Below are 13,633 nucleotides of genomic sequence, written 5' to 3'. Positions count from 1 at the left end.
GATTTTTATTTGTGGGGGTACATAAAGGACTGTGTTTATGTCCCACCTATGCCCGCTACTCTTCAAGAGGTACGACATCGAATTGTTGCGGCCGTGAATTCGGTAACTAAAGACCAGTTGCGTCGTGTGTGGCAAGAAATGAGATACCGGTTTGATATTTGTCGTGTAACAAATGGTGCTCATATTGAGGTACAGTTTTGATATTTGTTGTGTAACATTTGGTACTCATATTGAGTGAAGGACCGTTGGAATTGTGTTTCTATCATTTGTAGTTTTTGAGAAATAAATGTTTGAAATCTGCTCTTTCTTTTTGAAACGCCCTGTATTTTCCACTTTTTCTTTAACTGCTTTCTTTTCCTTTCTGTTAATTCCCCCCTCCCCCTACTTCTGAGATCTCATTTGCTACTTTTGTGGCCATAACTGAGATATGCCATTCTTCATTTATGTCATCATATCTTTCAGTCAGTTTCAGCTTCTTGTTCAGGTACTTTATATATAGCAGTGCAGTGATGCGTGCAAATACTTTCAAAAGTATGACACGGCACAGGGGATGGACAAAAATATGGAAAGACTGTGAGGAATGCATAAGTGAACATAGATGCAGATGCAAGCCAAATCTGCAGGTTGCACTGTTGTATTTGACCAAGATCAGCACTTGTGCAGCATCCTCTGTATTTTGCAAGCATCAACCATGGTCAGAACAATGGTGTTCTGGCAGGGGTTCAATGGTGATTTGAACGACCACATCATGGTATTCCATGAGTCCTGTGGTTGCTCTGCAGGGTCATATTACTGCCAAAGATTATGTGACCATTTTGGCTGATCTGGTCCAGCCCATGGTACAGTGTTTGTTCCCCAATGGAGATGCTGTGGTCCATGGAGACAGGGCTCCTGTTCACACTGCTGACATCATCCAACACCGGTTTTGTGAGCACAAGAATGAATTGCCACATGTCCCCAGCCCACCACAGTTACAAGATGTCATTATTATTGAGGCTTTGTGGTTACTTTGGAGAGGAGTATGTATGATTCCTATCCACCTCCATGAACTTGCCACTATTTTGCTGCGAGACTAGTATAAAATTCCCTTAAAAACCATGTAGGACCTGTATGTATCTATTTCGAGAAAACTGGAAGCTGTTTTGAATGCCAACTGTTTTGCTACGCCATATTAGGCATGCTAATGTTTTGTGTCATTGGTGTTTCCATATTTTTGTTCACCCCCTGTACATCTTTCACACTCTTTCATATTTTTCCACCTAGTTATCATATGTAGGGTCATCAGACATGTTTCCTCTGGTGTTTTGTAAAATATTTGCAATTTTTTTTCTTGCCGTGTGTAGCTGGAATCAACCTGAACAAACACCGCTCATCACATCTTTCATGTGACATTCAGTGTCGGTTGAAAGTGCCAGTTTGTTTCCTGTTACAAACAAACTTATTTTAATGTGTGAGGTTCATGTGCCCGTTGGATAGAACAGTTCCAAATAAGTCTAGTGCAATGTTCATTTTATCCATGTGTGTTAAAAGGAACAGTAAAATACAAAGAGTAACCCATACTTCAGCAATAATTGAGCAGTGCTTCAGTCAGCTCGGACCAGGGTAGTGCTGTCGCTGCTGGAGTACTGGTTATTTTTCATGTTTTACTGTTCCTGTCAAAATGTATCAGTAAAATGAATCTTGCACTAAACTAATTTGGGACTGCTCCAAAAATTCTGCTTTAAAAATAAATTTGTTTGTAAGGAGAAACAAAGTGAGACTTTCTGTTGATGCTGGGCATTGCATGAAAGACATAGTGCACAGCATTTATTTGGACAAACACCAAAGAAAATCCACCTGATGATTCTTAGGAAAGATAATTGATGTTTACCACTCACTTTATTGTTAATTTGTTGAGCAGTAGACTGGCACGTAAACAAGATTTGGAGCTTGTAGCTCATCTTTGGGACAGCGTCATCCTCCAGGGCTAATGAACATAAAGACACACATAGTTACATAGTGTCCTGGCGGTTTGGGGAAAAGATGCTGTGAAGACTTAATTTGGATGAATCATGCTTCATGCAACACATCTCATCCCAGTCGACTAACAGTCATAGGACATTGTAGCTGCTTGTGTGTATGCATGTTTATTAACCTTGGAGAAGGGTATTGTCTGAAAGCTAAACTAAAAGTTTGAAATCTGAATTGTGTGTGCGTCTCTGGCTTGTTTGTGTGCCTGTCTACTGCTCAGTGCCTCAACTTCACAGTAAGAAGCTAATTTATCTTTTCCATTGTTTAGATTACACTCAGGACTTTCCAATACCATTTTAATAAAAGTGTGCTATGCTCCATTTAATTTATACACTCCCTTCATGCTTTTGTAGCATTATTTGCAGTAATAGCTTAATTTTACTTCCGTGTGAACTTTGGTAAAACATTCAGAATAGGGTTAATGTTTTACTATGCAAAATTATAAATGGAAGAAAAAAGCTATTAAAAATCTAGAGTAGCTTCTGCACCAGAAAGTTGTTTTTAACCTAAAAATAACCAAAAGAAACTAATGTATGAACATGTTGAGAACATACATAATGTAAGGGTGGTCTGAAACAGTCTGAAAAACTTGGACAGGTGTTGCTGGATAGATTCTACTGAGAAATAATTGCTAAGAAAAAAAAAAAAATGGATATGTTGCGGCACTGCTGAGCCCGATATATTGCGCCGCTGCCCAGGTAATTGGCAATGAAGCTAGCCAATCAGGCCATTGTGCTTGCAGATTCAAGCAGCCCACCAGACACAGTTAGTGTCAGTTGTTCACGTAGTGTAGATAATAGCATACAAGATTACTATGCCTTTGGCTCGGGTTTGATCATTTCTACCATCCCATGCCCAACGAAGGACTTGTCTGCCAACACTGTTTCTGACGGGGTGCTTGAATTTGTGCACACAAGGGCCTGATTGGCTGGCTGACTTCAGTGCTGGTTAACTTGAAAATGACAACATATCATATTGTTTTCTTAACAATCATTTCACAACACAACCTATCCCTCAACACCCTTACAAATGTTCCAGACTGTTTCTGACCACATTGTTTGATTATAGTAAGAAGCAAAACACATCTGGCATTTTTTATTTACTTAAAGAGAAGAATTTATACACTAAGAAGGTACTAATACCTAATGTTGCTATTAAGGAATAATAAATAATATGATGAAATTAATACTTTTCACCATTCTGAAACAATAATAACTGCAAAATAATAAAAGCTGACATAACATTATGATTAGAATGCTTGTTAGATGACTTAATATGGAATTTGCTGGTGTTAATTAAGAATAATTTTGGGCTTTACACTCCATATACTTACAGCTTTCTTTCAATCTCTCACAGTTCAAGTTCGAGGTCCAAATCAAAAAGATCTCGAAGTTCTTCTGATAGTCCAGTTGCTACAAAACGCTACAGGTGAGAATTCCTACAAGTACAATCTCAATAATTACTAATATCTGGAAAGCTGAAATATCTTCATAACATGGTACATGTTTATTTCTTTCTTGTATTGTTCATATTTAGTATTAAAAAAATCCCTGCACCTGTTTGAGCTGTATCAGCAGCATCCTAATAACATGTGACTTCCCTTCTGCATATGAAATTTTGTTCATCAATAACATCATCACCAAGTGAGCAGGTGCATGGGGAAAGTGATGTTCAGATATTCCTGCAGCATTCCAGATCTGGCTTCCCATAGTTTCTCTGAAACACTGGGACGGCTCCTGCTTGCTTAATTCAAATTTCTGCTCTATTTCATGTAAACTTGTTGCCTACTGCTCATTACCCTTTAATTTCCCTTCCTTCACTGTAATAAACAACTCGAACATTCTAAAAAATAGTGTTCCACCAAGTGAGGTGGTGCAGTGGTTAGCACACTGTACTCACATTGGGGAGGACAATGGTTCAAACCAATGTCTGACCACCCTGATTTAGATTTTCCGTGATTTCCCTAAATCACTTCAGGCAAATGCTGGATGGTTCCTTTGAAAGGACACAACCGACTTCCTTCCCCATCCTTTACTAATCCAATGGGACCGATGACCTCATTGTTTGGTGCCTTCCCCCAAATAAATCAGCCAACCAACAAAAGTGTTCCACCTTTAAGTTAATCTGAATCAACACAACTCCATGGAAAAAAAATACAGGGTGTTCCATGTACAACACAAGCAGAGTGTCAGTCATTGCATGGGAAGCAATGCTCCTGTAGGGAGGTTGCACCATCACACGCTGTGTGCCATGATTCAATCAGTGTGGCAGGTGGATTATTGGTTTTAGTCAGTAATGGCTTTGGAAAGAAGGCAAAGAAAATCGTGGCACCATGTAGCACTTCAGAATTGTGTTTACTCACAGAGCTGTGCATAAATTGAAACTGATGTATTATAAACTTATATATTATATCTGATATATAGAGATAAACAGGAAGTCCAAATGGCTAAGCAGGGATGGTAGAGGGAGGACAAATGTAAGGATGTAGAAGCATGTATCACTAGGGGTAATACAGATACCGCCTACAGGAAAATGACCTTTGCAGGAAAGAGAACAATCTGTACGGATATCAGGACCTCAGATGGAAAACCAGTCCTAAGAAAAGAAGGGAAAGCAGAAAGGTGGAAGGAGTATATGGAGGATCTATACAAGGGCAATTAACTTGAGGGCAATATTATGGAAATGGAAGAGGATATAGATGACGGTGAATTGGGAGGTATGATACTGCATGAAGAATTTGACAGAGCACTGAGAGACCTAAGTCGAAACAAGGCCCCGGGAATAGACAACATTTTATTAGAACTATTGATAGTCATGGGAGAGCCAACCATGACAGACAGGCAAAATACCTTCAGACTTTAAGAATATAATTCCAATCCCAAAGAAAGCAGGTGTTGACAGGTGTGAAAATTACCAAACTATCAGTTTAATAAGTCATGGTTGCAAAATACTAACATGAATTCTTTAGTAATGAATGGAAAAACTGGTAGAAGCCAACCTTGGGGAAGATAAGTTTGGATTCTGTAGAAATTTTGGAACACATGAAGCAATACTGACCCTACGACTTATCTTAAAAGATAAGGAATGGCAAACCTACGTTTCTAGTCTTTGTAGACTTAGAAAAAGTGTTTGACAATGTTGACTGGAATACTCTCTTTCAGATTCTGAAGGCGTCAGGTGTAAAACAAAGCGAGCAAAAGGCTATTTACAATTAGTACAGAAACCAGATGGCAGTTACAACAGTTGAGAGGCACAAAAGGGAAGCAGTGGTTGAGAGGGGAGTGAGACAGGGTTGTAGCCTATCCCCGATGTTATTCAATCTGTATATTGAGCAATCAGTAAAGCAAACAAAAGAAAAATTAGGAGTAGGAATTAAAATCTATGGAGGAGAAATGTAAACTTTGAGGTTTGCCAACGACATTTTAATTCTGTCAGAGACAAAAAAGGATCAGGAAGAGCAGCTGAACGGAATGGAAAGTGTCTTGAAAGGAGGATATAAGATGAACATCAACAATAGCAAAATGAGGATAATGGAATGTCGTCGAATTAAATCGGGTGACGCTGGGGGAACTAGATTCAGAAATCAGTCACATTTTTACTATTTGGGGAGCAAAATAACTGATGGTGGTCGAAGTAGAGAGGATATAAAATGTAGACTGACAATGGCAAGGAAAGCGTTTCTGAAGTACAGAAATTTGTTAACATCGAGTATAGATTTAAGTGTTAGGAAGTCTTTTCTGAAAGTATTTGTATCGAGGATGATAAACAGTTTAGACAAGAAGAGAACAGAAGCTTTTGAAATGTGGTGCTACAGAAGAATGCTGAAGATTAGATGGGTAAATCATGTAACTAATGAGGAAGTACTGAATAGAATTGGGAAGAAGAGGAATTTGTGGCACAACTTGACTAGAAGAAGGGATCGGTAGGCAGGACATGTTCTGAGGCATCAAGGGATCACCAATTCAGTGTTGGAGGGAAGTGTAGAGGGTAAAAATTGTAGAGGGAGACAAAGAGATGAATACAGTGAGCAGGTTCGGAAGGATGTAGTTTGAAGTAGCTTGCACAGGATAGAGCAATATGGAGGGCTGCATAAACCAGTCTTTGATCTGAAGACCACAACAACAGCAATAACAACAACATATAAAGTAACAAAAGTACATAGGCTTATCAATTCAGATGTTGTTGTTGTTGTCTTCAGTCCTGAGACTGGTTTGATGCAGCTCTCCATGCTACTCTATCCTGTGCAAGCTTCTTCATCTCCCAGTACTTACTGCAACCCACATCCTCCTGAATCTGCTTAGTGTATTCATCTCTTGGTCTTCCTCTACGATTTTTACCCTCCACGCTGCCCTCCAATGGTAAATTTGTGATCCCTTGATGCCTCAGAACATGTTCTACCAACCGGTCCCTTCTTCTTGTCAAGTTGTGCCACAAACTCCTCTTCTCCCCAATTCTATTCAATACCTCCTCATTAGTTATGTGATCTAACCATCAAATCTTCAGCATTCTTCTGTAGCACCACATTTCGAAAGCTTCTATTCTCTTCTTGTCCAAACTATTTATCGCCCATGTTTCACTTCCATACATGGCTACACTCCATACAAATACTTCCAGAAACTACTTCCTCACACTTAAATCTATACCCGATGTTAACAAATTTCTCGTCTTCAGAAACACTTTCCTTGCCATTGCCAGTCTACATTTTATATTCTCTCTACTTCGACCATCATCAGTTCTTTTGCTCCCCAAATAGCAAACCTCCTTTACTACTTTAAGTGTCTCATTTCCTAATCTAATTCCCTCAGCATCACCTGACTTAATTCGACTGCATTCCATTATCCTCATTTTGCGCTTGTTGATGTTCATCTTGTATATCCTCCTTTCAAGACACTGTCCATTCCATTCAAGAGCTCTTCCAAGTCCTTTGCTGTCTCTGACAGAATTACAATGTCATCGGTGAACCTCAACGTTTTTATTTCTTCTCCATGGACTTTAATACCTACTCCGAATTGTTCTTTTGTTTCCTTTACTGCTTGCTCAATATACAGATTGAATAACATCGGGGACAGGCTACAACCCTGTCTCACTCCCTTCCCAACTGCTGCTTCCCTTTCATGCCCCTCGACTCTTATAACTGCCATCTGGTTTCTGTACAAATTGTAAACAGCTTTTCGCTCCCTGTATTTTACCCCCGCCACCTTCAGAATTTGAAAGAGAGTATTCCATTCAACATTGTCAAAAGCTTTTTCTAAGTCTACAAATGCCAGAAATGTAGGTTTGCCTTTCCTTAATCGAGCTTCTAAGGTAAGTCGTAGGATCAGTATTGCCTCACGTGTTCCAACATTTCTGCGGAATCCAAACTGATCTTCGCCGAGGACGGCTTCTACCAGATTTTCCATTCGTCTGTAAAGAATTCGCGTTAGTATTTTGCAGCTGTGACTTATTAAACTGATAGTTCGGTAATTTTTACATCTGTCAACACCTGCTTTCTTTGGGATTGGAATTATTATATTCTTCTTGAAGTCTGAGGGTACTTCGCCTGTCTCATACATCTTGCTCACCAGATGGTAGAGTTTTGTCAGGACTGGCTCTCCCAAGGCCGTGAGTAGTTCTAATGGAATGTTGTCTACTCCCGGGGCTTTGTTTCGACTCAGGTATTTCAGTGCTCTGTCAAACTCTTCACGCAGTATCGTATCTCCCATTTCATCATCATCTACATCCTCTTCCATTTCCATAATATTGTCCTCAAGTACCTCGCCCTTGTATAGACCCTCTATATACTCCTTCCACCTTTCTGCTTTCCCTTCTTTGCTTAGAACTGGGTTTCCCTCTGAGCCCTTGATATTAATACAAGTGGCTCTCTTTTCTCCAAAGGTCTCTTTAATTTTCCTATAGGCAGTATCTATCTTACCCCTAGTGAGATAAGCCTCTACATCCTTACATTTGTCCTCTAGCCATCCCTGCTTAGCCATTTTACACTTCCTGTTGATCTCATTTTTGAGACGTTTGTATTCCTTTTTGCCTGTTTCATTTACTGCATTTTTATATGTTCTCCTTTCATCAATTAAATTCAATATTTCTTATGTTACTCAAGGATTTTTACTAGCCCTCGTCTTTTTACCTACTTGATCCTCTGCTGCCTTCACTACTTCATCCCTCAGAGCTACCCATTCTTCTTCTACTGTATTTCTTTCCCCATTCCTGTCAATTGTTCCCTTATGCTCTCTCTGAAACTCTGTACAACCTCTGGTTTAGTCAGTTTATCCAGGTCCCATCTCCTTAAATTCCCACCTTTTTGCAGTTTCTTCAGTTTTAATCTACAGTTCATAACCAATAGATTGTGGTCAGAGTCCACATCTGCCCCTGGAAAAATCTTACAGTTTAAAATCTGGTTCCTAAATCTCTGTCTTACCATTATATAATCTATCTGATACCTTCTAGTATCTCCAGGATTCTTCCATGTATACAGCCTTCTTTTATGATTCTTGAACCAAGTGTTAGCTATGATTAAGTTATGCTCTGTGCAAAATTCTACCAGACGGCTTCCTCTTTCATTTCTCTCCCCCAATCCATATTCACCCACTATGTTTCCTTCTCTCCCTTCTCCAATTCAGATACTGTTGTTAATATTTGGTTGGTTCCTATCACCAAGAACACCTCATTGCATTTCTGTTGTGACCTGTGGCATTGTCCTGCGTGAAATAATTGTAGCTGTTCACATTAGCTTTCTGGAGAAAGAAAAGTAGAAGTTGGAAGATATTGTTCACATACCTATCAGAAGTCAATTTTTGGTGGGGAAAGACAAGTCCAATAATTTGTGTTGCCATTGTGGAACACCAAACTCCTATTTTCACATATTGCAGAGACTTTTGACGTAACTGATGAGGATTTTTAGACCTTCACCATTGATTGTTCTTTGAGTTTATGTCCCTGATAAATGCAGCCATGTTTTATATATAAAAAAAGGAGCATTTCAGGATCAACCTCTCCACTATGCACTGACTGCAATAGCCAGTCGCAGTACTGATGGCGAGCAACAGTGTCTGAATTGGTCATTAAGGTTTCTGTTGGGATATAGGATAGTTACATGAGCAGAAGCTGTTGACTCACTAGACTGAAATGCTAAGTGGCACAGTGATTTTCTCAGATTTCTTTCCTAGGCTATTCCTACTGCATCTTCTTAATGGCTAAAACTGATACATAGGAACCTGAAAATGTAGCATCTATTTTTTTGGAACTTATTACTCCCTGTTGCTAGTTAGGTGACATCATGCAATTGGCAACTGCTTCATTAACTACTGCTATGTCATCAACCTATTTGAAGAATAAAAGAAAACTGGTGTTTTGCAACTCATTTTTAAAAATATATGTTTGCATTTCATGCGCGATGCAAGATTATTCCTCCTCCATCAGTAACAACAGTATTGTACTGCAATATCTGCTGTCAGTGTCCATAATAAATCCAAATGATGTTCGGCAAACATCTCATGCTAATGCCCTGTCCAAATGGCAGTAAGACACAGTATTATCTCTCTTTTACATTTTTCAGTGGATCAGAAGGTTGGTGGCGTAAACAGGGAAACGGGAGGGGTTATCATATTCAGAGGTAGAAATGCTCTGGAAAAGCCAAGCAGAGGTTTCACAATGCTTATTGATTTATAATAATGTGCAAGGTCTTGTTTCTAGTACTTACCTCAAATCTCCAGTGAAAAGCAACTGCTGCTATTGCTCTGCTTTCTGATTCTGCTTATCCAATGGCAATTACAACATTGTGGGATAGCCTTCCTTTGGTCTGATTCTTGTGTTGTGCTTATATTTTATAATTTGGAAAATGGAGCTCTCCATAATAGAAATGTTATTCAGATTTTAATAACAACGCAGTATTTACAATTAAAAAAAAAAGACAGTTGTAACAGTTATTATTCTCAACCAAAGAAGTCAATAATAGATTTTCAAATAATTTGGTATGCAGTCAATCTGTTTCTACAGTTCATAGAGTGTTGAGCTTATTTTCACACCTTCAATAGAAGAAAAATACAGGGTGCAATTATTGAATTGTATGAAAAAAAATTGAAATTAGTTGCAAACTACGGCATGTGCACAATTTATTCAATGTGTAAATGTCATTACGGATATTCGAATTTAGGCTATGGCCATGTCGGCACATTGATGCTGTCGATGACCTCGTGAATGGTTGTTTTCAGCTCATCAATGGTTTGGGGTTACTGCTTTACACCTTGTCTTTAATATAGCCCCACAAAAAGGAGTTGCAATTTGTTCAGATCTGGAGAATATGGTGAGCAATAGAGGCCCATACGAGTGGCCTGTGGATACCCCAGAGCTAGAATGTGGTCTGCAAAGTGCTCCTCCAGGACATCAAACACTCTCCTCCTTCGATAAGGTCAAGTTCTGTCTAGCATGCACCACATCTTGTCAAAATCAGGGTCATTCTGGATAATGGGAATGGAATCATCTTCCAAAATCTTCACATGGTGTTCGGTAGTCACCGTGTCATCAAGGTATCACACCGATAATTCGGTGACTGTACATTTCACACCACACAGTCACCTGTTGAGAGTGAGAGTGAAGAGACTTCTTGGTAGCGAAATGCGGATCCTCAGTCCCCCAAATGCACCAATTTTGCTCATTGATGAACCCACCCTAGTGGGCTTCATCGCTAAACTGAACCATACTGCGCATACTAATTCCCATGATGCCCCGCAGTCAACCGTGCAGTTCTAATATCCTAACGAAAACTGTTCAGAAGTTATGACAATTTTTATTTCATATAGTTCAATAATTGTTACCCTGTATCTTTGTGGCACCTCCACTGCTGCAGTTGCCTGAGCACACCGCCTTCTTATCCTTAGTCTGGAATTACCTGGAAGTTTTTCTACAGTTCTGTTGTCTGCAGTTGTAGCATTGTCATCTACCTGCAGAAATTCATTAAAAGCGCACTTTGGCTGCAATGTATCCTGTACAGCAGGAAGCAAGCCTTCTTCTCCTCCTCCTCCTCCTCCTCCTCCTTTTTGTTTGACAGCCAACACCTCATATCCTGCTTTTAAAAAGCTTTTCTTCATTGTATAAGCCTTCAAAACCTTCCATGACTTAGCAATAAAATGAAGTGCTTTCAGCACTGAAATCCTTCTAGATGTGAGATCTATCTTGGACAAAACTCTTTGACTAAGGTTCTTCCTATAAAATGATTTGAAGGAGTGTGTAAGTCCAAATCCATGGGTTGCAGTTTGCTTGTGCTATTAGCTGCGAAAAATTCTAACTGCACATTTGATAAGTTCATATCAGCAGGTTGTGGAGGTCAGTGATCAACAAAAAGAAGTATTTTTCTATTTTGAGCTCCCATTTTCACATCAAGCGCAGTTAACTGCTTTCTAAAAGGATCTGAGGTCACCCAAGCTTTTTGGTTGGCATAGTACAAAGTTGGAAGTGAACATATATTCATAAAACAACAAGGTTTTTTTTTTTTTTTTTTTTTTTTTTTTTTTTTTTTTTTTTTTTTTTTTTTTTCCCTATCACACAGGACTGGAGCTTCCCAGACACATCAGCATTAGCTGCAAACATCACTGTTACTGTGTTTGCAACCATGGCGTTTATCACTTCGAATCACAAAGTTTTCTTTGGCAGCACATTAAAAAAAAGTCAACTTCTGTCAGTGTTAAATATTTTTTTGGCTTCATATTTTTGAGTTAAAGCTTTTAATTTTCCATTTATTTACTGATGCACAGTATCGCTGTCTACATCATTTGATTCATCACAGACAGTTCTGTAAGAGACATTACACCTTTTTCTAAACCTGTCAATCCAGGCATAGAAGTTGAAGAAATTCTCAATGTCAAGAATGTTGGCCACTTTAAGTGCTTTCTTCCTTAAAAGCATGTCAACAACTGGAATATCTGCTGCCCTTGATGTCTGAAACCACTATTTTTTCATTTCCTCCAAATTATTGCATTTCAAGTAGCCCACATACTTTTGTTTTTTTTTTTTTTGGTAGTTGGTCCACTTTCTGTAGCACTAGATATGATATTTTCTTTGTTTTCTGTATTAGAATTCAGCCTTGATATTGAACGTTGAAATTCGCATGCAAGTTCTACTCGTGTTCCATGGAAGGAATCCACTTTCTCCAAAATCCAGACCACCTCCATAGTAAAAGATTTTTTTTCTTTTCTCTCTGTTGGCCAGAAATATCTGGTAACAGAATGATAAAAATACTGTATCACATGAAGATTAACAAGAAAATGATACAAGAAACAAAGGAGGTTATGTGAATGTAGGCTTTCCTGGTGTATACTGCTGATGGAATCTTCTCGGGCTTCCATCCGGGTAGCTGCGTCGAAAATCCACGACGTTTCGATGAGTGTCATTCTTATCATTTTCTGGTGAAGTGTCGATGGACCGCAGTCATCCTCTATATATAGCTGGTCAATGGTGTGCGGCGGCCATCCCCCTCCCCTCCTACCAGCGATGGAGTGGGGTTGGGGGGGGGGGGGGGGGGGGAGCGCAGGGCCGAGCGACGCCACCCACCTGCCGCGTTAGTCTAAATTATAATCGCGGAGTGTTAGCAGCTGAGCACGGTCCTGGTGTATAGCTGCTAGTGTAGGGTCCCACGCCGAACTTAAATGGTAGCCCTCGTCCCTTTTGACGAGATTGTGATGTAATCTTATTTCGACTGATTCCTTGATGATGCTCTCCCAGAAGCCACTGGCTTGGCAAAGCATTTTCGTTTCTTCAAATTGGAAGGTGTGTCCCTCATTGAGGCTGTGTTCTGCCAATGCCGATTTGTCCTTGTGCCCCAGCCGTATGCATCTAATGTGTTCCTGGCAGCGTTTCGAGATGCAGCGTTGTGTTTGACTAATGTACTGGAGCCCACACTCGCACTGTATACTATATATACCTGGAACTTGTAGTTGCAATCTGTCCTTCACCGAGCACAGTAACTCTTTTGTTTTTGGAGGTGGTCGAAAAATTGCTTTGATGTTGTTTTTCCCCATTATTCACACAATTTTGGCTGACAGGGGACCAATGTTGGGGATAGGGGATAAAGGCGAGTTTCTTTTCCTCTTCTTTTTAGATGGCTGTGTCATTCTTTTTCTTCCTCAATGCATGTCTGATGTGAGCTTCACTGTAACCATTCTGACAAAACACACCCTTAAGGGGCTACAGCTCTTCATCACAGATGGCTCTTGCTCTGTGAACCGGTTTCGTTAGAATGGTGTGCCGCTGCACTGGGTGATGGGAGTTGGAAGCATGGAGATATAGGTCCATGTGGGTCTTCTTTCTGTATACTGCATGTCCTAGCGTGCCGTCTGCTTTTCTCCTTACAAGGATAACCAAAAATGGAAAACATCCATCTTCTTCTAACTCCATTGTGAACTGTATGTTTTTGTGAATGCTGTTCAGGCTTTCATGGAATTCATTCAGCGTTTCTCTTCCATGTTCCCACACAATGAATGTGTCATCAACGTAATGGAAGAAGTGTCTAGGTTTAAGCCATGCCGTTTCTAGCGCCAACTCCTCAAAGTGCCCCATATAGACGTTGGCAATCCCTGGAGCAAGTGGTGAACCCATGGCTACCCCATCATATTTGAAATACGTTGTGGTGAGCACA

General features: G+C 39.8%; 1 protein-coding gene across 2 annotated transcripts in view; it reads left to right on the top strand.

Annotated features, from left to right (window-relative positions):
- The window catches only part of LOC126470438 (U2 snRNP-associated SURP motif-containing protein), a 161,165-nt gene that overhangs the window by 134,778 nt on the left and 12,754 nt on the right, over positions 1–13,633 (top strand). The window contains exon 21 of one of the 2 annotated variants that reach the window (XM_050098281.1): positions 3,367–3,438. The exons of the other annotated variant lie outside the window; for it this stretch is intronic. Coding sequence (XP_049954238.1) covers positions 3,367–3,438 — 72 coding nt within the window. The remainder of the gene's footprint in view (positions 1–3,366; positions 3,439–13,633) is intronic. 2 annotated transcript variants of the gene reach the window in all.

This window comes from Schistocerca serialis, chromosome 1 (genome assembly GCF_023864345.2).
Source record: "Schistocerca serialis cubense isolate TAMUIC-IGC-003099 chromosome 1, iqSchSeri2.2, whole genome shotgun sequence".
In the NCBI taxonomy this organism is placed as follows: Eukaryota; Metazoa; Arthropoda; class Insecta; order Orthoptera; family Acrididae; genus Schistocerca; species Schistocerca serialis.
Note: the sequence above shows the minus strand (reverse complement) of the source record. Positions and strands in the feature narration are given on the sequence as shown.